The sequence below is a fragment of the Poecilia reticulata genome, chromosome 2, assembly GCF_904066995.2.
Source record: "Poecilia reticulata chromosome 2, P_reticulata-male-v2, whole genome shotgun sequence".
Classification (NCBI taxonomy): domain Eukaryota; kingdom Metazoa; phylum Chordata; class Actinopteri; order Cyprinodontiformes; family Poeciliidae; genus Poecilia; species Poecilia reticulata.
In genome coordinates this window covers 9955473-9982826 of record NC_088831.1, presented here as the reverse complement: position 1 = coordinate 9982826, position 27354 = coordinate 9955473, and the positions used below count along the sequence as shown (strand labels likewise).

At 39.9% G+C, this 27354-nt stretch overlaps 1 protein-coding gene and 1 long non-coding RNA gene across 3 annotated transcripts in view; one reads left to right on the top strand and one right to left on the bottom strand.

Annotated features, from left to right (window-relative positions):
* Positions 1 to 1465: 1465 nt before the first annotated feature.
* LOC145555315 (uncharacterized) lies at positions 1466 to 19424 on the top strand. The gene is made up of 3 exons (XR_014091447.1): positions 1466 to 4214; positions 4376 to 4450; positions 19332 to 19424. It is a non-coding gene; the product is annotated as an uncharacterized LOC145555315 (long non-coding RNA).
* LOC103476105 (gamma-aminobutyric acid receptor subunit gamma-3-like) overlaps positions 16966 to 27354 on the bottom strand; it is an 86296-nt gene continuing 75907 nt past the window's right edge. For both annotated transcript variants that reach the window (XM_008428206.3, XM_081616962.1), the window contains 2 exons: positions 24928 to 25124; positions 16966 to 21737 (listed from right to left, as the gene is read on the bottom strand). In XM_008428206.3, coding sequence (XP_008426428.1) covers positions 21456 to 21737; positions 24928 to 25124 — 479 coding nt within the window. In that variant the 3' untranslated portion in view covers positions 16966 to 21455. The remainder of the gene's footprint in view (positions 21738 to 24927; positions 25125 to 27354) is intronic.

The window sequence follows — 27354 nt, the reverse complement described above, 5'->3', positions numbered from 1 at the left end:
AGCCACGCCATAAAAAGCAGCATTTTTAATCCCTCAGGTGTGAAACAATAACACACCAAGAGCCCATGATTAGCGCGCGGCTCATCAAACCTCATTATCAGTGCAGAGCTGCGTGTCGGGGAGAAACTTGTCAATGTCAGGAAATGTCAATAACGTTTCCCCTTAGAGCCGTTCTAAGTGAATTTGGCCCCAGTGAGCAGCAGCTGTGATTTTACTGTTACTTATATTGTTGCCATGAATCTCCTTCTAAATTGACGTAATATCTCAGCAGCTCTGCTAAACAGCAACACCTTTGGGATAACAATGCAGACAATTATTGAGAATAGATTTAGCAATATTTTGTGGAAAATATGAATTCTGTTTCTTTCACAGATACAATAAATATTTCCCTGATGACAAATCATCTTCTAAAGATCCTATTATCTGTGTCAGACAAACGTCCTTAACATTTTCTGTGATTTGATGTTCAAAAAACACACAACAATAAAACATTTCGATCTTCGCCGAGGGTTTTTTTGCGTGGTCCTAAGATTTCCCAATGCTTTCGATTCTTTTCCAGCTGACAGGCAGGGAAAACGCTCCGTAAAACTCATTCAGTGTGCAAAAAGTGAAACGATTACCTGCCAGAGGTTAGCTAAGCCAAGCTTAAAGACAAATCTGGTAAAATAGCTGGAAAAACTCAGTCAATGGGGAATTAACAGTCTGCTAGCATCTCTGAAAATCATCATTTATTCTGTGTTTTGTGAGGATTACACATGCTTTCCATTAGTGTGGGCAGAGCAGGGATGTGGGGACCATAGAGTAACCAACCTTAAGTAGCTCAGCTGGACAGAAATTGAACAAGAAGCAGTATTTTTAAATAAAAACAGTAGGTAAAAGGTGTATTTAATCAGGTTTTTCAGTCCCTTTATGGCAAGAAATTAAAACATGGTCCCAATCAAAAAGAAATTGGGGAAGATTTCTTTAAATATTCTAAGAAATATTCAGGAAGGTCTGAAAATGGGATACTAATATAGATACAGCTAAAAATGTGAGTTTCCATTAAGCAAATTTCTTTTTGCAATTCAAATTTGCACAATTATATAGTCAATGGAAACACATCAAGTGTGTAGATAAAAAAAAATACCATATAAAATATACCGTACATTTCTTGCTTGATAAACTTATTGATAAAACAAATCAAGAAGTTTTATCTGAATTTCTACAAAAAAACATTATTTTATTTTATGACTTTAATAACCAAACTGTGACCACTAGACATAAAAACCGCTGGATTTTTAAAATTATTTCCTCTTAAAGAAGTATGAAAGTATAAAAAAGAGAGAACTACTGAATCCACTGAAACTGAAGCTATTAAACATTTAGACGCATCATTTTAAAACAAATAAATCCCAGTTTAAGGCTCAATGTCTTTGAAATTGTTTTGGAGCATGGCGTCACACTTCTTTACTAAACTGTTGACATGTTTTGTGGACAAAAAGTTTTGTCAAGATTGGTTTCCTTTACATTTCATTTCATTTGATTTCATCTGATAATCCATGCCTGAAGTGTTTACAGCAGGATGTCGGTAAATGTTCAGAGTTGTGTTTGAGCAGCACTTTAAATACCAAAGTCCAAGGGAAAGAGAAGGTTTTCTAAAGCTGCTCAACCAGCTGACAAACTCTGTCTGCCAGGAGTCTGACTCCTTTTATCGCTGCTCCTCTGTGAGCTTCAGAGCCTTGAGGACAGATATTTGCTCACAGACATATGTCTGCTTCTAGATATTCTCTTTTATTTCCAAGGTTGTTTTGCGAGCTTCTAATTATGTCCTACTTAACAAGCTAGCAGACAGAAACAATACGTTTGCACAAAGCATGTGAGTGTTGTTACACAAAGAGTGGAAGTGTGAAGATGTGCACACAGACTGTTTGTAATGAATGTTTGTGTGAAAAGAACATGATGATCAACAGTGTTTTCTGTTTAATTTGGGAAGGATTTGTCTGATTTCACTTAGTTTTTATAAGATTCTTTATCATTTCTACAAACTGGATCCGATGAAGGACGGCCATGTTTAGGTTTTGCATCTAAATCAAACTATTCCTTGCAATGTATTCTTACATTTTGTTACATTGAATCTGCAAAATTTATTGTGTTTTATTTATTGTGTCATAAATAAACACAAAATAGTGCATAAAAGATTGCATTTCTTTCTTTACAAAGAGAAATCTGAAAAGTGTGGCATTTAGCTCATCTAAGGACCTGGAGTATTTTTACAAACATTTTGTGACATGGGTCAAGAGGACTCGGAATAAATATTTTTTTTGTAGAAATTAGGTCATAAATCAAAAACTGTAAATGTTTTCTTTTTGTTTTTTTGTTTTTTTACACATTTTCCTTCTTAAATAAAAGACTTCCATTTCTCTTTTCATTGTGGACTCGATTGATAAAAACTGAAAACATGTTTCTTCTTTTCTCAGCAATAAAAAAACCGGATCTAGGTCAGTCTTCGTTTGTAAACACTTGCTGCATTTAGCCAGGTTTTAACACAGCAATTAAAAGCGCATCAGGGTGCACTAAGGTGGACTTCAGAGTACAAGTCAATGAGTAGATGTGGTCCTAGTTACCATGACAACATTAAAGAAACCAGAAAGCTGGGAAGAAAATAATCACTTTGTGTTGCATCGAACATATTTGTAAGTAGAGTTTACTTAAAAAGTTGTAGTTTTGTCCTAAATTATTTAAATTATACTTGAATTGTGGTTGGGGTGACTGAACAAAACAAGTACGGACCCTACGTTGAACATCCTCGATCTAAAAGGTTTTCTTCCAAGATCAGCTTTTGTGTCTCTGCTGTGGTCGACTTAAAATCTCCATAAAATACACTGAGGTTTGTGATGAAAAATGTTGAAAACTACGGATAAAAATGCTTGTGTAAGGTACCATGTCCACCCTGATATAGAGGAGAGAAAATAAAAGACATAAAATAAACTCTCTCTGGCACATCTGCTGCTTTAATCTGCATAGAGCTGTTCTCTTGAAACAGTGAGAGGAACTGCTTTGGCTGTGTAAATTGATTTCTCCTCTTCGGCTCTCATTTGTATGTCGGCCATTACTTTTCCATCTCAGGGGAGGTAGTTTGCACAGAACTCAGAGCTAATTACTTCTGTTTGTATTTTATCAGTTTTATACGCATTGGTTCCTCTCTCTGTAGTTAAACTCTGACCACGCTGGAGGGAAAATTCAGATTTATTCTGTGTTCAAAAGGGAATTTATTAAATAAGAAACATATGCACAATTCAGCTTTTTTTTCATGCAGTTTCTGTAATTAGACAATAACCTTTATGGTGATTGTCTTCAAACACACAGATACATTTAGTTCTGTATCTGGATTGCTTCATATTCTGTTATAGAAATAAACAAAGTTTTCCTACATTTAGGATTGAGAAACGTGATTCGGTTGTGTCGGTGGCTCTCAAGCGTCCTGAAACAGTGAACGCACCATCTGGCTGCCTGGATCTGGCTGATGAGCGCCACCTGTGGAGTTTGTGCGTCGCTGGAGACGAGGACAGAAACTTGGAAGGATTTTCATGGAAATTTCTTAGTGTAGAAAAAGTTCAAACACTTCAGTGCAACATTTTGTTAGAAGAGTGGCCTTTATTTGGAAGTAGTTTGACAGGAAAGAGAGGGAAGACCTGCAGCAAATGTCACCAGGCCGGGATTTGAACCTGCAGCCACCGCCACAAGGACCAAGGCCTCAATACATGGCTTGTGCCTTGGCCCTGCGCCACCGCAGCACCCCAAGTGAAAAGTTTTTTTCAGAGGAATTAAAAAAAAGAATAAAATAAGCTGAACTGAATCCAGAGCAGATGGAGCTGCTGGGTCAAGCAGAAAAAGCAGCTGGAGAGGTAAGCTAACATTTGTTTTCTGTAAATGGTCAATTTGTTAGCTGCTTTTACAACATTCTGACTTTATTTAACAGAAAATCTGACATTTCTATGAGAACTAATCAGAACACTGACACCATAAAGCCCTTCAAACCAAACTGGTCCACAGACCAAACGCCATCTGGCCTCAGTGTTGTTAAAGCAGACAGAAACTGCACTGATGGATCCTATTTATTATGGATAGAGTCTGATGGAGGCATGCTCCTTGTTTGCCAATGCTTCAGGCAGGTCAAGCTCCAGTGACCTATTCAAAGTAGAAGTTCTCCCTCTTGTATTGATACTTTTCAAACTGTAAGTCAAAGATCTTCAACATGCATTTAATACGGGAAGCTAACTCTCGTTTTAGATGGAATATATTATAATGTTTCAGCTCATAATAGCTGAACTCGTCCATTTTTGAAAACATCCTCAGACTAAATTTGAATTGATAAAATGAAGATTTTTTTTTCTAGTGAGGAGGAAGGAAGAAGTCAAGAAGAATACCTACCAAACCGGCAACATACAGAGGGATTTAAAAACTGCCTGTGGTGAGTCCAGTGTTCCTCTGATTTACTGCAGACCACTTCTGACTGAAACTGAGATTTGAAGCATTAAAATTCTGTCAGCATTCATTTAGAGGCAAGTTTTGCTGGAGTTGTGTGAAGTATTGTTACTGTAACGGGTCTTGGCTTTGTGATTTCTCATGTGATGGCACAGAGTTGTTGTAACATTGGGCACCAATTTGTGAGCAGTTTGTTGAAAAGACACTTTCTAAACTTTCTAAATTCAAGGTTCTTCAGTCTTTTAAGGTTTAGGAAGTTAGTTATGAATATAAGGTGATTAATAATAATAATAATAATAATAATAATAATAATAATAATAATAATAATAATAATAATAAAAACTACTACTCCAGCAACCAAAATATCCAAAATTTAGAAAACATCCTGATACTTTTAGTCACCAGGAAGCTTTCTAAATCCCCCATCTTGAAGTTTTCAAAGATTTGTTAAATAGTTAATTTGTGCGCCATCATATTAGCATTAATAATTTTGAGAGCACAGCAGTGACAGCACACGTTTCTTTAGAGGTAACGATGGATGACAGAAGGATCCATCTCCACCTGCTTCTGAAGCAACTATTCTGCTCCTCTGACTCAGTTGAAACGACAGCTGCTCTTCCTTCTTCTAGCTTTTCCACTGAGCTCATTAAAGAAATATACTAGCCGCTCATTTTGTCGCCAGGCTGAAACTAAACCAGCAAACGAGTTTTTGTTTTATTCTAGTTACTTTCCATCTGATCTCTCCCCGTAACAACCGTCGAATCTGTGCAGATTGCGTCGTAAAAACGGCAGCAGTAAAAAAAAAATTGAGAATGACCAGAATTCTGCTGGTCTCAACTTGTGGCCTCGTAACAGCTTTAAGAGAGAAGATCTGTCTTTGAAGAGCTTATAAAGGTGTTCAAGCAATTTTGTAAAAGCTTGTGAAAACACTTGTTGAATTCCATCATTTCGAAGGTTTGGTCTGAAAACACAGTTTCTCTTAAGTGTTATAGTAATTTAAAAAAGGGAAAACATTAGAAAAATCTATCCTTTAAACAATTACCTCCAAAACAAATTAAAAACAAGAAGGTATTTCTAAATGAGAGTCCTTGTAGGAATGTTTTTTATAAAATAGAATAAAATAAAAAAATATATATCCAAGGGTTTCTTTCTTGGATTATGGACAGGACACTTGAGTAATGCCAAGAATCAAATCAGCTCTTCTGTTCCCAGCAGGACGTTCTGACCTTTGCCATATGTCATCTGTTTCATCTCCCGCCACGCGCAGCGCCATCAGAAATGCAATGAGTGTTAAAATATTCAACGTTCAAACAATCTCGTCGGAGAAATCACTTATCAGCCTCGGAATATAAAGCAGGACCAAACGTATTTCTCTCCCTTTTTTTAAATGATTATAATTCTTTTAATCTTCATTATTTCTTAATGTTCACCGCTGCAGGTTTTGATGGATGGCTGTTTGGTAAAGTGCAGTGGAGCCGGGTTCGGCCCGGTTCTCCGGCTCGCTCTGCGTTAATCGGCCGTGCGCTACGTCCCTCGGATCCCTCGTGGTCAGAGGCTTTACTTGGGAACTAAGTGACTGTTTGACATACAGGTCACTCAGTTTTCAATCACAGACTGTGGGGAAAAATGTTTTAGAAAATCTGTTTTCATACGCTGTATGAAACGAAGCATCAGTGTTTTATCGCTGTCTTCAATTGTTTTTACTTGATGTGAATTTGATGTTTGACACAGTTGTTGATGACATTTATTATCATTAAAATTGGTTTGGTATTTCCTGGTAGAAGTGCTCATCTGGCTCAAATTCTATCTGTCAAATTGAACCTTTTTTGTGTCCATAAGTAACTTTGAATCTAAACTGAATGCAGTTATCTGCGGCGATCCTCAAGGTTCTATCTTAGGTCCTCTAACCATTTACTTTTATTTCGTTCTGATCATTCAAATTGTACGCAACAATAAGACAGAGTATCACAATTATGCTGATGACACACAGCTGTACATTAGTCTCTTTAGACTCTAGTTGTGCCTCGAATGAACTGAAATGTTCTCATTTTGGTGTTTCACAAATGGAAATAATTGTGTTGGGGAAACGGTTAGTCTGACTCTAATGTCCGTGACGAGTGGGAAAAGTTTGTGTTTAAGCCAAAAAAGATTCCACTTTCTCCTGCTGCGTCCAGGTTTAGTAACGTTACTGTGAATTGGGAGCAGCTGCCCAGCGCTTCCAGCACAGCCAGGGAGTCTGGAGGATGATGGATGCGAGCAGCGCCTGTGCAGCAGCGTTTGATTGATGGAGCATGCCGTCAAGGTAGCGGCGGGGTGTTGACGAGGTGTGTCAACAACAATGAATTTTGTTGTCATTAAATAGCACAGATGGTTCTTCAGCCTTTAGCAGGAGGGAGTGAGAGATTTTTCTGCTTTACTTTGGTATTTTGTAGAAACTCGATCTCTAATAATCTTTTTTTTTTTTTTTTTACACTCCTGATGGCACTGCAGATTGACCTGAAATCTCCCGTGTTTGCTTTGTCACTCACCTCGGCCTGGGGTTGATGTGGAAGTGGGGTGTGGCAGATCTGAAGATCAGCTGCCACATTATCCCGGTGATTCGTAATTGACGGCTGCTCACAGCTGCGGTGACGTCGAGGGCGACGGCTCTAAAGACGCAGGTGCACACTTGACCTGCATCGGGTTTATGTCGCCTCTTGGCCAAACAACTCTCTTCGTCGACTGATGCAAATGAGAGAGCGTCATGTTGCAGGCCCAGAGTCGTGTCTCTAATGGGGATTATGTTCCTACTCAGTCAGACTGGAAGCATATGCAAACTGAGTTGTTGGTATTTAATCTATAAAGATTAATTAATTAATTTTTCAGGTGCTGTATGAGACAAAATCCAACATTTTCTTGTAATAAAGCCATAAACTTACCGTTTTGCTTTTGAGAGTTAATGTAAAAAAAACCAACATAAAGTGACGCAAAATTCAGATTTAGAAGAAAAAAATAAGCATTTTTTTCCCCCCTGAGAATTTCTTTAAAAAGAAAAATCTGAAATCTTTACTTTTATACTCTGAAATAAAAGCCAGTTCATTGTTTAATAATGACATTTTCAGCTATTTAGAGAAGAAAGATGGTTAAAAATGTCAGTGCACAGCTTGTACTTTTGCGCTGCGAGGCACTGAACCTGGAAACTGTAGAAATAAGTTGAAACATAATGTCTGCAAACTCAGTTCAGGAACAACGCAAGCTTTTTATTTTTCCTTTTCCACATTTTTTCAGATGAGTCCAATTCATCTTTTATTTCATTGAAGATTCCCCCCCATTATAAACTCTTTTCATTTTTTATCTCAGCTTCATACCCTGACCTCACCCTGACCTCTGATAATGCTCGCAAAAATAAAACACAGAAAAAAACCTCAATAAATAGAAAATCTAACAGATTTGGGCTCAGATTTTGTCCTGCTTAGTTTCCTGTGAGGACAGTGAGTCTCGTTTACTCTGTCCATATGTTGTGTTGCTGGTATAATCTGACTAGTTACTTTTCAGAATAATGCTGCAGAGGTGTTGAGGAGAGAAAAGCACCTCAGACTGATGAAAGCGTCTTTCTGATCTCAGATGATTCTGGATGACATTCTAACTGATAAATGTGTTTTAGTGAAACCATCGGAGCGTCGCTGTGCTGTGACTAAATGTTCCCAAAGAGCTGAACCATAAATCCAGATACAAACTCATAAAACCATTATTTAAATGTTTGTCATTTATTAAAAAAAAATCTATATAAATGCGTTTTATTTGAAAGCTCCTTCTCTATTATTTCCAACTTGGAGATGACGATAGACTGTTGAACTTTTCCACATCGGGAAGTCCTGGTTGAAAACCTCACCATGCCAAGAAGCTGTGTGCACATCATCCTGAACAAACCACTCCACCATGGTGAAACACGGTGGTGGCAGTATCATGCTTTTGAGCTGATGTGAGGAAATGCAGGATGATCCTGCAGACTGGAAAGTGGAGGTTTGTCTTTCAGAAGAATCATCAGAGCAAAATTTAAATCGAAACGCATTCAAGTGTTTGGACGGCCTAGTCAAAGTCCAGGCCCAACTCCAATTAAGAAAAAAAAGACGATAAAAAAAAAAAAACTCGTAAAAACTTGCAACTATAATTGTAGTGAAAGGGCTGAGTTAAACTAACGCCACACTTGTTTTGATGCGACAATGGACCATTAAAGTATCGCCATGGCAGCAGAACATTTTGTTTATAGGTATGTATAATGTTTGGCGAGCATGCCATCCATCACAGCTTTGTTTTGCGTTGCAGTGAACTTCACCCATCTTATTTGCTCATCATTGCCTGACATTTTCCTCCATTTACAGAATGAATTGTTGCTCGTTCTAAACCGCTTTAAGGAGAACTTCTAGTTGAGCCGAGCAAAGACGAATGAGAAGCGGCAACAAAGATGAGCTGCGAGAATAAACGCCAGGCAGAAAGTGAGGAAGATGAATGAGAATGCAAAAAGATCTCTAGCAGGTTTCTATGTTCTTAAAACATCTATAATTCCCCCCCAAAAAATAACAAATTTCAACAGCATTTGAGTCCAGAAGATGAGTCTATTACATTTCTGAACCGGTGATAAAGTATGCTCTGTAAGTGAAAACTGCATTAAGAATTGGTTTTTATGACAGCAGGGGTTCAGCTGACATTAACCTAAAAACCCTCCGCAGCATGAACCCTGCACCGCAGCGCTCTTCTTCTGCCAGCAATCTCGGCGTCGCAGCGCTCCCGCATTTAAAGCCAGGCTGAAAAAGCAATTGATCCGCTCGCTTTTTAAACGCCTCCATTTCAAGCACATGATTGCATAATTGCAGCGACAACAATAAAAGAAAAAAAGAAGGAATCCTATATTGGACGTGCGACGGGTGCAGTCGTACGAAATGTAGACGACAACAAGTCGAACTGGGTCTTTTTTTTTTCCTTTCTCTCTCTTTCTCTCATTTTGAGCTGGAGTCGGATAAAATATTCAGGATTCATCCCTGAGAGGAGAACACACTCCGGATGAAAATCTCCTGAATGCACACTTTGGCTTTCACACACACACACACACGCACACGCACACGCACACACACACACACACACACACACACACACACACACACACACACACACACACACACACACACACACACACATCCGCAAACATGCACTGTTTGCTACAGATAATCTTTATGAGGCAGCGACCCCATTGAGAGTATTTATAACCCAATCAGATGGGTATTCATCCATTTCTTCTCTCCACTGTTTCTGCCCTTGCTTCACTACGAATGTCAAACCGTCTAAAAAGAAAACCTACACCTCCCCATGCTCCCCATGAGATCCATATCAACCTGCCACATGTTGTGTGCGTCTCAGAGCAGGTGGTAATCCTCAAGACAGTCAACCCAGAACGTTCTCCAGCCTCCGCGCTCCTTTCTGGAGCTTTTGGAGCCAGTGACTCTGGAGCTGCACAATATCACTTCTGAGGTTGCAGTCTTTTGTTTCCCGGTGAACTCTGCCATATTTATGCTGCCGAGCAAGCAGGTGTTTGTCTCTTACAATCACACCTTCAGCAGGCGGCGCGAGTGGGAAGAAAACACGCAGGGACAGCAGGGCATCATTTATCAGACTTTGCAGCAGAGCTCGCAAAAGTTGGGATGGTTTCATGCAGAGAGAGAGAGAGAGAGAGAGAGAGAGAGAGAGAGAATGACTCTGGTGGATTTAAGTGCAACCAATACGCAGGTAAGATAAGGACAGGAGAAAACAATTCACACAATGAGTAAAGTATGCAAGTGAAATGCCCATCAGCAACATATATTTAATATAAAGTGCAAATAACACACACCAACACAAAGCAGAGAGTAAAGGAGGAAGAAAGGAAAATAAACCTGGATTTAACTTTTTTTAATCTGAGTGTGTGAAAGCTCGGCTCAACTAGAAGTTCTCCTTAAAGCGGTTTAGAACGAGCAACAATTCATTCTTTAAATGGAGGAAAATGTCAGGCAATGATGTGCAAATAAGATGGGTGAAGTTCACTGCAAAGCTGTGATGGATGGCATGCTCGCCAAACATTATACATACCTATAAACAAAATGTTCTGCTGCCATGGCAATGCTTTAATGGTCCATTGTCGCATCAAAACAATTTATATTTTTTTCAAAATGGGGCATTTTGTCCAATTTCTACTATTCAGTTTGTAAATAAGCTGCTAAATGAGAGACTGATTTATTTCTAAAAATGATCACATATAAAAAATGTTGAAACTTTTGCAACTATTTCTTTATATTAAACTGTCAGAAATAAATAGTGTACAAAATGTGTGATTTTTAGAAGTGCATTCATGAGATATGACTGGGTGTGTGTGTTGGGATGAGATTAAACGTCCGATAGCGACAGCAGGAAGTCCCGCGTGACCTTTCAGTTTCCTGTCCAGCGATTTTTGCCTTTATCCTATTGAGCGTAATCTTTGCCAAGTTGGTACAACTGGGAATGCGATGAGTGCAGAATGTGCGCACTCTGAAGGCGTTTCTGTTGAGGCGTTTCACAGTCAGAGTTCTCCCGGTTAGTACATTTAAAACTAAAATAAAATCAAATATTCCAGAGACGTTCCAGGCTAGACCACCTTCTAGCTTCTGCTGCCCCCGACTGCCCGTCTCTGTGTCGTGTTCTTCCTCTCCTGAATCCAGCGCGATCTGGTTCTCTGTATTTTTCAGAGTTTGTCGTCTTGCAGCTCTCTGTTCGAACTGAGAGTGGAACAACCTGCGACCTCGGCGCCGCAAGGTAAACTGGCATTATACCCGACTGGGTACACGATATTTCTAAAGCTGTTTTTCTGTGAGAGCATAGCAGGCAGCATGGATGATACGTGGCAGAGGTCATGGAGCGAGACTTTTTCTTTTCACCTCACACATTTTACCACTGGAGCTTTCTTTTTTTCCCAAGGTTTGCCCTACCTTTTACTGAAAATGTTGCTAAAACTTTTCGCTAAAGTAGGGCACTAATCAGTTCCCTTTTCAACGTGATGCTTTTTAATCCTTCTTGTGGACAGCCAGCGGGGAAGCATTTTTAATCCTGACTTTTGGGAAACACTTGAGCGCGTTATCGCCCTATAAATTGTGTCGCTTGCATCCTGAACAGTTTAAATCACAATCAGTTGTGTTGGAGCGAGGAGAAGGGCGATGGCGGCGGCGGCAGCTGGTGCGCGTGATGACTTCCACTCATTTTCTCCCTCGCAGGATCCAGAAAGGCTAACAAAGCTGTCGCAGATGTTTGGACGACTCTTCCTCATTTCTTTTCATGGCTCGGCTGTAATGACTTCGCTGGTCAATGGAGACCCCCTGAGCCGCTGTTTTCTGTGAATAATCAAACTGAGGATGTGCCAACACACACTTTAAAGAGCAAAACACTGGCTGCACTTCAAAGGAAAGTGAGGGAACAATTTACTCCGACTTTATTGGCTGCAGTTAAACTTGACAGCCGTTGAGTTACTGGTTCTGTTTGTTTAAGCAAAACGGGAACAATTTGACACGAATACCAGCTCAATCACACTGAATCATTTTATAAGTAAAGTTTATTGATAACTGGCTTAATTTATTACAATTTTGAAATATCCTCACGTATTTCAATAAAGTTTTTCGGCTGTAGTAAGCGTATTTAGCAAAACAGCAGTGGAAACACTTTTTCACACGAGTTCTTATGAACAACCAGATGTTGCTGCTGACAGAAGAGATGGAAAAGACGACAGAAGGTTGAATATTCGGCACCAAAATTAGAAGAATAAGTTCAGTGAGCTCAGTAATTTCTTGTTCGTCAAAGATGATGTCCAGTTCAAGTTGCTTTTCTTTGCATCATACCAGAGAATATGCTCTGATGCTGAAAATGATTCTGTTTTAATATTATTATTTAACCTCTAACTCCATGAATCTAAAACCCAACCATGATCCGTTTCTGGAATGTGACGCCAGGAAGTAGAATCAGACAAACAGGATGGAGACGAGATAAATGAGCCTTTTTTTAATCAAACTGTATGAATCTAAAACTAGTGGGTTAACTGCACTCCTTAGCGATAAAGTTTGCCAACACTAGTGACCGTAATACTGTCAGGTCGGGGCTGCTGCCTCGCATATTTTCTACATATAATTTGCTGGTGCAGTGAAGCACAAAATCCTGACAGATAAACAGAACTGAGCACAAGCTGCAGGAGACGGAGCAGTGGAACGTTTTCAGAGCCGTCAGGAAAAAAACATACATCTATTATCCATGTTTTAATAGGAAAAGGTCAGAGGGTCTCATTCACAGGTTTGTTCACTTTGTGGATTAATTTGGATACTCAAAATATGAAAGTATGAATGTTACTTTGCAGTAACTTTAGGATCTTAATGTCTTTCTGACTAAAAGCTGAGCTTTCGGTTGATTTGCACTGAAGAAAAAGAGCCAGAGATGTGATGTGAACTGTTTTATCATCCAGTGATTAGTCTGTGTGTGTTTGAGGTGGCGATGCCTCCATACAGCCCTGGCTTAAACTCCTCCTCGCGCCTCAGAAGCCAAATTGTTTGGCGCCCCCTCTCTTTATCGCCGTGGTGCTGAAAGCAGCATCCATATTCATTAAAAACATTAAAATCCTCTCTGCATGTCCACCAAACAGCCAGATGCCGACAGAAACCAGCTGGTGAGCATAGCGGCGCCATCAGCAGCTGAAGGATGGCGAATATTTCCCTCATAATAGGAAAGTAAATATTGGACTCCCCTCCATGCTGTGGTGGCGGATGAATCCTAATGCTGCTCTGGTTTTAGGAATCCAGATGACTTTGGTTTCCTGATTCTCCTTCAGAGGAAAAGTGTTTCTTTCTGTTTTGTTTGCTCTCTTTCTTGCCTTCTCGCTTTCACAAGTCAACATGATCACACTCAAATATCTATTTAGTTGATCTCTGATTTCACCTTTTGACCAAAGACACAATTGTTTTGCTCAGCTTTTAATGTCATTGAATGAATTAATATGAAACAAAGTTTTCATATCTTTGTTTCAAAGCAATTAAATGTTACAAAAAAGGATCACGAAGAACCTACAAGTGGACAAATACTTTTCTGTATATGCATATGTCAGAAAAAAGCTCATTTCAGTCTGATTTCCCCTGAGGTCCCATTTGTTTCTGCGGCCGCTGAGACAGGATTCGCTTTTAATGAAGTCTTCAGCTCTTCGCGGCGTGAGATGCAGACTCTGAACAAACCACTGGGGCTGTTTTTTTTTTTTACCTCTGTTGTCTTGTAAACATTTCTGCCATTGGCCTAAAATCACACAAAGTTGGTCAGCGGACAGATTTCCCTCGAGTGTCCATTAATAAAACGGCGGGCCGGCTGCTCGGCAGAGCGAGCCGTTTGTGGCACCAGCTCTCATTTCTCCATCCAATTTGCAGATGTAATGAAAGCGGCGCATTACACTTTCATTTTTAAACACCTCTGAATATCAGATCACTTTGTCTCTACGTATAAGCTTTCCTGACCCAAACACAACACCCTGTCCATCTACATGACCATATTGAACCTTGGATGGAGCTAATGCTAATTCTCGGTGACAACTTTACCGCCTAGCCTCTATTACCGATTAAATACTCGCTGCTCAGCTAAAAGTCGCTTTATTCTGGTGAAACCCTCTGGCGTTTGCCACCCAAACAATCCATCTTTGATGTTTTTTTGTTTTTTTCCCCCTCCAAAGACTATTTTAGTATCAGACGGAGAAAATGAGTCACAAGAAGTAGACCAGGACGGAGCCGTCAGTACAATGAGTGAAGACATTCCTGATGCTGTCATGTTGATTATTTTAGAGATGTCTGAACCAAAACGCTCGAATGCTCACATGGAAATGAAATGAATATCAGAGGAACTCCTAATCTAGATAACTTGCAGTGTTTTATCAGTTTTCATGTAGAAAGCGGACTAAAACGAAGCAACAGGTTGTTCTAAACCTCCATGTCGAGCTCGGATAATGTGCATGTCGTTTCCCCGTCAGAGCTCAGAGTAAACATTATCTCTAGTTGAGGTAGAAGAATCAATAAAATCTACCGTATCTTTGGAACAACTTTTCAAATTGGCATGCAAAGCAATTATGTGTCTTGTCTGGTGCTGAACTGAGAGAAAATGAGTCTGTAAAGAGGAAAACGAAAAAGCGAAGAATGTAGGCGACGTGTCTGAGTGCAGACGATCTGTGATAATAAAACCTGAAATTTCTAACCTTGAGACCAAGTGGAGATGGAGGGGAAGCTGTTTTGTTTGCAAACTATAAGACAAAGGCGCCAGGCACTCACACCAGAATCTCTCTCACTGCAATGTTCTGACGGCAAATTGATGCGAAATGTTTTGTACTGATGGTGTTACTACTCTAGTTTTGCTCAATACTTTAAAAGTTTATAGTGAGTTTGTAGGACTTTTGAAGGATGACCATGTCTGTGTGGTGGGAAGGTGATCAAATTCTGATTTGCAATGCAAATTATTTTAAAATCATACAAGGGGATCTTAGAGGAACTTTAAAAATTAGACGAGGTGAAACTTGACAAATCACCAGTGAGTGTGTAAAACACTTTTTCTCCCCCCTGCAATGGTCCAAAACCTGTTCTCCAAATGGACGACTCACCACATTGTCTTTATGTCCTGCATTCATAAATTGAATCGCTGCGCCAGCAACGTACTGTAAGCCAGCCGTGTTTCCATCTGAGCGCCTAATTCAAGTCCCTCCAGGTTTATCAGACGCAGCTCACTACAGCAGGAATTAAAACCTTGGTTTCTGTGGCACAGTGGCTTCCCCTCCATATCAAACGCCCTTATAGGCTGCTTCCCTGCTTCTGCGTAGGTGGCAGCAGCTTCCTCCGGTGCCAAGGAAGCTCGACTGCCTTCACATCCACCCCGCAACTCCTGTCCTTTCTCTCCCTCTCTGTGTGTCTGCACGCTGCCGGGGAAAACTAGGTCACTAAAGTGAGGTGAAAGCAATGATGTGCTCATGCATCTGTCACTGGATATTAGTCGCGTCATTGTTATTAGGCAGACAGACAGCCAGAGGACGGTTGTATATCACTGTATTTATTGTGGATGGATTAATTGAACTTTTCCAGCAGAACATTGGATTAGTGATACTTTTAGACAACAGAAGCAGACATCCAGACTTTAAATGATGACCTTTCAAGGGTCCAGAGGTTAATGCATCAACATTAAGGAATTCATGACTTAAAACAAGCTCCTGTATCTTGGTAAACAGTTAGTTTTATCTTATTTTCAGTGTACGAAGATATTCACACTGGAAATTGGACCAAAAATATTTTAAGATTTAGTATTTTTGCAGTCAAGGATAAATTGTAGCTTATGGTTGTATCTTTGTGATTTCATTGGTTGGGAAAGCCTCCATTAGGACGCGCCAGTGCATCCATAACGATGCACTGCTGCACATTAATGGTCATAACTCACCAGTTTCTCTCACAATGCGACCCTGACTTGGTTTGTTGTGTAAGTTAAAAAAGCCTCATTGGACTGGAGCACGTTCTTCCAAATATTAGCTGGATTGCTTGTGATAAACTGCTAGCTGGAGTTCATGTCGTTAAGAATAGTTATTCTCTGTCAGATAAATACACAGGAAAACATGAAGCCCCCCAAAAAACAGAACTCGGTCCAAAAGATCTTGATGGGAAAACATAGAAAGTTCTTTGACTACAACAGAAGTACCGTATTTTCCGCACTATAAGGCGCACCTAAAAACCTTCAATTTCCTCAAAAGCCGACAGTGCGCCTTATAATCCGGTGCGCCTTATATATGGACCAATATTGAGCCACAACAGGTCTAGCAACTACGGTAATCAGCTGCCGACTTCATTTTGCCCCATAGAAGAAGTGCGCGGTGCATGCTGCATATTTTTGCATAGCTGTCAGATCGCTGGTTTGTTAATAAAGTTTGATAATACATTTAAAGCCAGGGGTGGGGGGTGGGAGAAAAGAGACTGAGACTGCGGCGGCAGCGTGTCGGTTGGTCTGTGTTACCCAGAAAGCAGTTGGGCACAATATCGCAACACCAACACCGTGAGTGAAACAATGACTGGGGCAGACTACTATATAAAGTATTAGGGGACCATTTCTTTACAAATGTGGGTGTGTAATAATAGAGTACAAATCGGCAACCCAAACTGAATATGCGCCTTATATATGAAAAAAGTTTTAAAATAGGCCATTCATTGAAGGTGCGCCTTATAGTCCAGTGCGCCTTATAGTGCGGAAAATATGGTAAACCATGTCATTTTTGCTCCTGTTGATTTCGTATAAAAACTATTCTTAGTTGTGTGTGTGTCCACATATTTAGGAATGTGGATTCAGCAGATGAAAGTTATTTTCAGAAGGAAATACTCATCAAGTTGCAATCAGTTGTAAAATTAGATGTTCATTTAAAGTGTCTTTCTGAACTGAAACTTTTCTCTCAAGGTTTCATTCTTAGACAAAAACACTTCACTGTCGCACTTGACCAAAACATTATTTATTTATATAAGCAAGATACTACACAATAGAAAAGATGCTTAATTTCACCCAAGATCCTATTTTCATAAAAGCTTCCTCTGGGAGGGCTGATCCAAGACCAGTGTGGCTCAGTGGCGTTTTGCTCCCTGCCCCGCCCTCCAGCCGTCTCCCTGACGATCACGAGCAAATTGCTTTGTGGGAGAGGGGAAAAAAAACAAAACAGTAATACATGATTTTCTGCCGCCTCGATGGGACCGACTCTGCAGCTTTGACACAAGCAGACCTTAATGGGGGTGACGAGGTCTGGTGGAAAAGGCGGCTGCTCCAGCGACTTCATTAAACTACCAGGGCTGATCTTGGATTAGCGCTCAGACTCCACAGAGCTTTTACAAACACAGGTTCATGCCGCTTGATACAGACAAGGTGATGTTCATTGAGACGTAGAAAATAGTGATTTATTTTTTGTTTTATTGAAGTATCTCAACAGACTAAGTCACTTATAAAGTGTAGTAGAAATACCAGAGGTGAGGAGAGTTTACTGCGGTGTTGGCCAAGCTCTGGTTAGTTCAGTCAGTTCTAAGGAGATGAATATGCTGAATACTAATGAAATGCCACTGTCTCATGAGTTAATCTGTAAATCAGCAGAATAGTAATGGCCCACAGCGTAACAGCCCCTCTGCTGTTCATCTAGCAACACTCAAAGCGGGTTTATTTTCCATTACAAGTCTCTGGACAGGACATAAATGGGTATGGAGGCTTTATGAATATTCAAGCCCCACTAAAAATAAACTAATTTACGCGGCACGAACTGACTGAACTGTAACCAGACCGACTCCAGCCTTGCTACTGGCCTAACATACATTCCATAACTGTATGAAAATAGAAACATTAATTAGATACATCTCACAGAAAAGCTTCGGATACCGGGGAGAGTGTGTCGGTGCGGGGAGGACGACAGAAAAGACGGATTGATTGTTCTACGAAGCCAAAAAACCGCAAGAAACGCCATTAAACAGTCAACAAAACCAAAAACAGATTCCAGATCACGCTGGCACCGTCCGCTTGTTTGCCTGAACGTTTGGGTCCGCACACAAACCTATGGCGGCGGGTTTTATTTGTTTGAGGAGGGAACGGAGAGACTCCATCAAGAGCCATCAGCAAACATCCCGTATCATCCATTTCCAGCTCTGCCCTGTGCACCATGTGAACGTGGAGCATCACAACATATAGCAGCTAATCATTTCAAATTGGTGAACATGAGCAGAACAGGGTCTCCCGCGTTTGCATTTGTGTTGGGATGGATGACCGTTATCGTCCTTCAAAGCCTGTTCCCACCGTTTGCAGGCGCGACGGCAGCTTACGGGCTTTTTAAATAAATAGTTTGACATTTTGTCGGGGAGATCTGTGTTGCTGCCGAGGTTTGGAGAAGAAAACCAGTGTAATATTTCGGTGGCAAAGGTTAAGCTACATAAAGTCATTCTCATTCTCGCGGTGTCTAAGAGTGACATTTGTCAAAGCCACCGCTGCCTCTGAGGGACTCAAAGGGCTCTTGGGGTCTCTTATGTCACACAAAGGCAATATTAGACACCTACACTCACTGGCCACTTTATTAGGTACACCCTGCTAGTATGGATTGAACTGGTTAATCATTTGTGGCACAGATTCAACAAGGAGTTTGAAAACTTTCCTGAGATTTTGGTTGATTTTTATAAGATGGATATTTTTTGGTATAAGATCCTTGATGGAAATAGGAGTGCAGTAACCTAATTTTATCTTGAAGAACGGAGCTTTGTTTGATTTTGCTGGAAGGAGACGTCAGTAGGTACACTGTTGTTAAACATTGCTTACTTAATACGTTGTTACAAACACAGAACAGGATTTTTATATTGTCTAAATGTCCGGATTTTCACTACGAGCTTCTATTTTCAGCACCAGGAATCAGATTTGGTTGTCATAAATTTGTTTCTCCTTTCCTTGCTAATTTTATTTACTTGAGAAATGCATCCGGTGCATGCAACTATTAGACAGAGCTATTTGTGTGTCGTTTCTGGCTGAAGAACTTGCTGGGAAGCAAACGGCACCATCAGAAAGCGTTTATTACCAGACCTTCTACCATCTCACTGAACCCATGACAAAAACTGACATGTTGCATTTATTTTAGGGATTTAAAATCTAATTTCTGCTGCTGACTTTTGTCTTTCAACCCGTTCATAATGGAAGAGTGTTATTTGTGAGTGTCTTACATTACTTTGAAGAAATTTTGGAGTCAGTAATGTAAAAATATTTTCACTTTTATTTTTGACAAACCTAAATGTGCCTAAGCCTGAGGTTATGAGTTGATGTTTGTGCATTCTTCTGGGAAGGTTCTGGAGGGGATCGAAGTCCATGGTTCCATTCGAGATCCGGTTCCTGGAGCAGCAAAACAACCCAAGACCTTCACACTACCACCAACATGTTCAAGGGTAGGTTGTGTTTTTTATGTAATGAGAGGCACAGCTGTTGGGACATTTTGTCAGTCAGAACAATTTCCCCAAAAAACGTAACGACCATTTAGTGGATCATGTTTTCCTTTTGGGTTAGTAGTAGTTTGACCTTAAAACTCAATTTCCTTCAGATTCTCTCATATTGTTGGATCATAGATGCTGACTTTACCTGAGGCAAGGAAAGCCTGCCGGGCTTTAGACATTATTCTCAGTACCACAAGATCTTAAGTCATCTAAATAGTTTTTTTAACCCTTTCCAGATGAATAAATGTCAATTATCTTCTCCGTTCTTTCATATCTTTAGGTAGGAGAATAATGGGTGGCTTTTTCAACTTAATGTTGCATGATAGGTTCTATTTAGATAGTTATTTAGCCAGATGTAAAAAAAATAGTATAAAAAGCATAAACTGAAGAAATGCAGTTTATGCTGCGATGCAGCAGACATTTTTTTGAGGCACAGATTGTTTAGTAAATCAAATGGGTATTAATTTTTACTTTTCATTCAAAGTTCCCTTCACCTGGTGCTAAAGACTACTAACTTTATTCCAATTTTACTTCACAGCGTTCTGACCATTTGTGTGAAGTTAGCCATTTGGTTAGCTTCGGTGAAGGTTCTTTAAGGTTCAGCTAAAAGGTTTGCTAATGCTCAATCAGGCTCAGTCAGAGATATTTACTAAATCTAATGTCTAAACCTTGGTCCAAATGGTAGTAAGTAGCCTAATACTTTTCTTTAAAAGTTCAAGTTTAATCACAGTTCACTTGGCACACAGTTCCCATAAAATGTGGCAAAAATATCATCTTTACCTTCTTTCTAGACATTGAAGTTCACAACCATCGCACAGAAAAAAATACCTTTACCATAGATACTCATAATGTGTCACTGTAAATAGGCAATCAAAATACCAGAAGAAACAAAACGTTATGTGAGAAATATTATAATAAATTACCAGATTCTCTGATTGTCTTTTGTAGATGAAAGGTTTTCCTAATCTAGTAATTTATCTTATTTGTTGATTTCTGGAGTGTGTAAGAGTTGAAATGAAGATTACTTTCAGGAGTAGAGCCAAATCCAGAACAAAACACATGGACATGTAGAAGTTGAGCTTTTATAGAGTTAGCCATACTCCTGATAAACAAAAACCTCCCAAAATGTCAAACTTTTCATTTACAAAGAGACTGGGAAATAAAAAATGACCGTAAAAAATCTAAATAAGCATATTTAATATCTGTTCTGAATGAAAGCACTCCTATAGCTAAGCTTATTTGTGTATTTAAACATACATAATATTCCCAGGGCTGTACGTTTAGTTTGGTTGGTATACATTTGTTGCGTAAGAATGTTGTAAACTGCATCCCGTGGTCGTAAAACATCAATAACAGGCTGCCGACTCATATTAAACAGCTGACTGATGTGTTGGTGTTGCTGTAAACTCATGTCCAACTTGATAAGAAAAGAGAAATGTTACCATAGGAAAAGAACTAATTCTAGAATAGAACTAAAACTAAGCTGCTACAAAATAAAAGCAATAACTTTAAACATGTCCATTTGTGAAAAACTGTGATCCAGGTTGGTTTCGTTAGTAGATGGACAGCTCAGCATGCGGCCTGGTGACTGATGAGGTGGCAAAGAAAAACGGAGGGAACTCTGAAGCCGCATACTTTGTTGCCGCACCCTTTCCAGAGAAGGCACTATGGGTGCTTGGCTATCTCGATGTCCAAGATTCAGCTTTGCAACCCTGTCCCCGAACTTCTCTCAAGTCACAGTTTGGTTTTCTCAAAGAGTTATAAAATCGGTCTTTCCATCCTGACAGAGAAGTAAAGCCATTTTTTAAAAATCCTGACCATCAAGATAATCACCCTTGAAGAAGCGTGTCTGTAAAAACTTCCCATAATGCAGATTCAGCTAATTTCCTCCACTACTTGGTTGAGACCTCATGTCTCCAGTCGTGGTGGGAAACGATGAGAGCTGCTCCAGCAGGGTCCAAAGATGGCTGCCCGATCAGACTAGAGGTAGAGGTAGCTGACCCAGTAGACTATGTTAAAAAGCAAGAAGGAGGTGGGGAAAAACACCCGGGAATAGGAATCCAGCTCCCGGATGTTGAGGTGGATCCGTCCTTTCCTCCAGCCGCCTTCTTTACACTCTTCAAAACAGCAGAAAAAGCTCTTGCAGTCTTTGCCGTCCAGGCACTCGTACAGGCAGTTGTCGTCGTAGTCGTGCCAGAACAAAGAGTTTCCCATTGGCATCATGGTTCGAGGTGTGCGACCCATGTTGAAGGATGAGTAGGCCTGCAACACAGAATGGGGAAAATTCAAATAGTGTCACCTCTAAGAATCCATTCACAAGATGAGTAACTCGCGTCATGTTAGAGTTGGACTTAACTGATTAAATGATCCTCTTAAAGTACGACATGGTCAAACGGTACAATTTGTTAACCTGGGTTTAGCTCTATAAGTTTTACCTTCTGCAATAAAGTTTGCAAATAGTCTGTTTTTTTCTGCAACTAAATTTCTTGAACAGTTTGCAATAAAACAGTGAATCATCTGCTTTAACAAGCTGTACATCCGCTGTGCATGAGCAACTAATTAAAACAAGACCGGACACAATGATTGCAAAAATCATTTTTGGCAAAATTCCTTTAAACATATCGGCTTGTAAAAGCCTTAGCACAGCTGCCAAACAGACGATTCTCAACTCGTCTTAATTGAGCTACAGACAAATTGCTGGAAATCAAGTTCCTACTGGTCCACTGCGTTTAATCAAATCCACAGTTAAAGCAGCCGTCAACCAGGAAGTGTTGGAGAACTTAATGCTTTCATCTGGTGACAAGTTTTATGGAGGTGTTGATTTCTATTTCCCAGCAGGACTCGTCACCTGCCCACACACACCAAAAAAATCCACCTCCTTTAATACCAACGGTGTTACTGTGCTTGATTGACCAGCAATCTGGCCTGACCTGAACCCCTGAGAACCAAATGAAGATGTGAAACATCAGAGCTCAGCTCAAGGCCGCTACTGCTGAAAAGTAAACACCTGAACTAATTCACACTATACGGTACAATGAAATGCTTTCTGCATTAAATAGTTTCTCATCAGTCTTTGTAATAGTAGCTTTTGCGTTTCCATAGCTACAATCCATGAGAATCACAATGAATTGAAATAAACAGTTGAGATATTCCTGTGAGCAATGAATCTTCAGGTCAACCTTTACTCTCTGAGCTGCACTTTAACCTTTTTGTTGTATTCTAGCTTGAGAAGAGCCTGTGGTGTGTGGACAAATGAACTGAGTACATGAAAACAAATCCTTGACACACGTGGGTCATTTCATGCAATCACCAAATAGACAAATACTCTTTTCAGATGACAAAAACATTCCCACCACAAACCATCAATAAAACTGATCCATAACAGAAATAAAATTTCACATTCAAAGCTGTCTTTTTAGAAGCTCAAATTGAAGTAGAAACAGAAAATCAAAAGTCAAATCGCTGCTTTGTAAAGCCTGCACTGACTGTAGTTAAAAGGTTTACAGCAGAAAATATGAGGTGGGACTTGAGATGTATTTTAAAACCCCTTTCCTTCTCCGGTCAGGGACGAGTGGCATGCGATGGAGAATTGATTGAGTAGGCACTGAAAAGATGCCCACGAGGGGGACGAGGTGGGAACACGCAGGATCGACCAAAACCCAGAAGAGGGTGGCTGAATAAAAGGCAACTTAATTGTTCGGTCCAAGCTGACAGTGGTTTTGGCCCTGAGACACATTGAGCAGAACTCCTCCACATGAGGAGGAAATAATGAATAGGGAGCAGATCTGGAGAGAGGAAGAGATGACAGCAGCAGCGGCGGCGGCTGACTCAGTTTGAGTGCGTGTGTGCCGCCGACATTAAGGCACTCGCGGCAGGTACAGCCTTGGAGACGCCCACGCACAGCGTGAGGGGCGAAGACTGGAGAGGAAATGTTTTTTAACTGAGCACAGTGTTCATAAAGACGTGTCAGATTCCTGGGAAGTGAGCTGGATGCACAGACAGACGGCGCATCATACGGATGGAATCGATATCTGTTTTTGAAAGAGTGATGTCTAGCAGAAGACATTATTAGCAAGGGCTCAGGAGCAATTTTTGCAGCCTCAAAAAGGTTGTTCATAGATGATGAATGATGCTACTACAAATGGTGGATCACATGGGAAGGGAACAGATCAAACCAGACATCCATGCTTTAAAGTCTAACTTCTACTGTTTTAGGTCGATTACCTAATTATTTCTGTTTGCTAAATGGCACAATAATAACACAGGGAATATGTCAGATTTATTTGGTAATGTCAAAAGTTTACATACATCCTCAGTATTTGGTGGCATTGCCTTTGAACTGTATGACTTTGATCAAACTTTTTGGCTTTCCTTGCACAAGTTTCTCACAATCATTTGCTGGAGTTCTGGTCCATTTCTGACAGAACAAAACATTAACTTGTCCTTGAGCCACTTTGTAGTCACTTTGGTTGTATGCTTAAGATCATGGTCAGTTTGTATACAAATGTTTACTTCCTGACTGACATCTTTACATGTTGCTTCAACAAGTTCAGAGATCTCAATCATACAGACAAATTAGCTGCAAAGTGGCTTAAGGACAACAAAGTCAATCTTCTGAAGTATCTAAAGGTTTCTGTGAACAAGGCAGCCAAACTTGTACCAGTTCTATCAGGAGGAAATTCAGCAATCGTTGCTTGCTTGAAGCTTGTGAGGAGGAAATGTATCTAAACTTCTGACATTTCGCAAAGAAAATTTATTCTAACCCTAAATGACCTAAAACATGAAAGGTTTCTGATTCAGTGTCAGATGGCAGGAGAAAATAAAGGTTGTGTCTTTTTATAGTATGTAAATATCCAGCTTCAACTGCATGTTAATGAAGTTTCTCCCCTTCTTTTGTTATGTTTAGCAGCATTTGATACACACTATGGATGATCACACAGATGACTTAGAGTCCTAATCGCCCCTTGAAGTTGCTATGGCAGCCACAAAAGCAATGTTTTGAGATATTTGATTAAAGTCCGTACTGTTTGTCATGTTAATTATCTTCATTAAAATTCCAGTGACTTCCCTATCCCCCCACGCAGGCACACAATACGGTTCTGGGTTGTCATGTCTGCACTCTATCTCTCTGTAGTTGGTTTCTTTGCGTTTCTGATACTGTTTGTAGTAGTTTCCCTTTGGTTCTCCTGTTCTGTTGCCTTCTTCTGCCCCTTTGTAGCTGCTTAGTGTCTTTTAGTGGACATCTTGTTTCCCTTTGAGGTCCGGTGATTGACAAGGCAACAGCAGATAAGAGCCTCAGTCGAACTAGTTTAGTAATGTCACTATTTGGAAACATTACAGGAATATTTAAATGAAAGGCACTGATGCATGCTTCAAAAGCTGATTTGGCTCTGCACAAAGAGCCCTGCGTGTAGCAGATATCAGAAAGTATTATTGCACAACGCAGACTTACCATTCGCTGCATCTTGGGAGGCGGTCTGCGTATACTGTAGGAGTAGTAATTGAGCATGGCGTACTCGATCATGGCGGCAAAGACGAACAGGAAGCAGACGGTGACGAACAGGTCCATGGCCGTCACGTAGGACACTCTGGGTAGGGAGTTTCTGGCCACTGTGCTCAGGGTGGTCATGGTCAGCACTGTAGTGATGCCTGCAAATACACAACCTTTACTTAGCAGCTACGAGGTGAACTATGATGCTTTGTAAAAGTGTTGACAACCTTGACCCTCTTCATATTTTGCCAAAATCTGATTCTATTAAAGTCTTAAGCAGGAACGTAAATGCTGACCTCTCTTATTTTTTACAAACGATTTAGAAACCAGAGTATTATTTCCTTTTTCTACCATTATGCACTAATTTCTGATGGTCTATTAAAATAAAAACATTAAAATGTGTGTGGATGTAATGTTGAAAAGTTCATGAGTAATTATGCCAGCTGCAAATGATGTCAGATTAAGTAACGCGTGAAAAGATGTTAATCACCATTAATAATGTATATTCTGGGCAGATGTTTCAACAGCTGAATTAATCTCATCAGATGGGATATCGTGTCTAAGTGGAGCAGCCGAGATCCAGAAACATCTTCCAATTCTTTTTACATTTATTGCTGTATTATAATCTCACTCTGAGAATTATAAGATTAGGAAAAGAAAGACGTATTACTTTTTTGAAAAAAAAAAAAAAAAAAAAAAATCACCAGCTCCACATTTACCAACATTAATTACTATGAAAAATAAATATGCAAAGAAAAGTATTTTTGAAATATTTTTTTAAAAGATAAACTTAATTCATCCATTTTTTTCTTGGTGAACCACTTGGACCTGTACGATTTTGACACATCTTCAGGTCATTTTTTTCTTGCAATCAACAACACAATGCTTAAAACAACAATCAAAGTCAGACGGTTAGTCAGCTGGGCAACATCACAATAAAACCACATCCTGAAACAGCCTCGTCATTTTTCTCTGAAGAGCCTCAAAAGGTGCCGGTTCCGCTTAACGAGCATGCTGGCCCTGTACGCTGGACAATTACCAGGATAATCAGTTTGGCAGGGTGTCAAACCCCAGCATGGACTCACATCACAGTATGTTATTTGTCTCCATTAAAATAAGATGAGGAAAAAATTGTTTTCTTTGGGTTTGATAAAAAACCATATACTAATAGTCACAAAAGATGTCAGGATTCTCCACCTTTAACAGAAAAGATCCTCTCTGTCTCTGCTTGATGAGGACGGAGAGGAACTTGTTCAATTTTACAATCAAAATTATACAAGTAGGTGAATTTAAGTTCTTAGAAGCTGCTCAGTCTGTGCTGGTGCTGCTCTGCTTTTCAACAGGATTGCTTGGCCTCCTTCCTGCTCTTGGATTTTCCCTTTTTGGTAAAATAGATTTGTTAGCAGCTTCTGTCTGATCAGGTGATGCTTCCTAAAGGCCACATTTGATTCCTTGTATCTCTTTTAGCTGCAGTAAGACTTGATCCAAACACTCAGTTGATCTTTTTGTTCTCATATCAACGTGTTAAGTTCATCAGGTTGTTTAGAATATTTAGCAAAGTTAAAAATCTAGAAAGCTTTGAAGTAATTCCTGAACATTGTTGATTATGTGAACCTTTGACTCTGGAGATTTTACATACTGTACAGTGCCTGGACATGCTTTTTAGCAGGCTAATACCTATGTATTTAAAATTATTTTAGTTTTATATGACCTAGTTTCTGAGGAACTGAATTTTGGTTTTCATTAGTCATGAGAGTTTTATTTTTTAAACTGAATTGCTAAAATTGCGTTTTTTGTGAAACTTTTTTTTTCCAAAATGCACCTGTAGATTTTAGTGTTGAAATCTTACCACTAGATGTCACTATAACCAATACTCTTGACCTTTAAAGTTCTGATATACAGTTGTATTTATTGCTTGTAATGTTCAATAATAAAAATAATAATAAAAGCAGTCAGTGTTTCAGTAATTACTGGTCAGTGGCATGTTGGGAGTCACTAAAATATGAGTGAATTGCTGCAGAAATGACTCTCCAGAGTGTCTGCTTGAAAGGAAATCAGTCGTTTCAAAGAGGGATAAAAGCAGCGACAGGAACGACGTCGATATTTACTCCTGTGACACTCGTCACTTTTGGAAGCTCACAATCTTTCCCTCCCTTCATTGTCTTCCTGCCACGTCTCCACTCTCCCTCCCTCTCTCTCTCTCTTTCTCCACCTCTCCTCTTGCTCTCTTTCACCCTCATCCCTTACATGTCTTTCATGGCGGTGTGTGTGCCACTGTTTTTGCCTTTCGTTTCCATAGAGACGAGTTGCTCCTTTCTATTTCGAGCCACCTCTTCTCGTCTAGTGCTCGTCTAGACTTGTCTTTTTTTTTCTCTCTCCTGACTAATT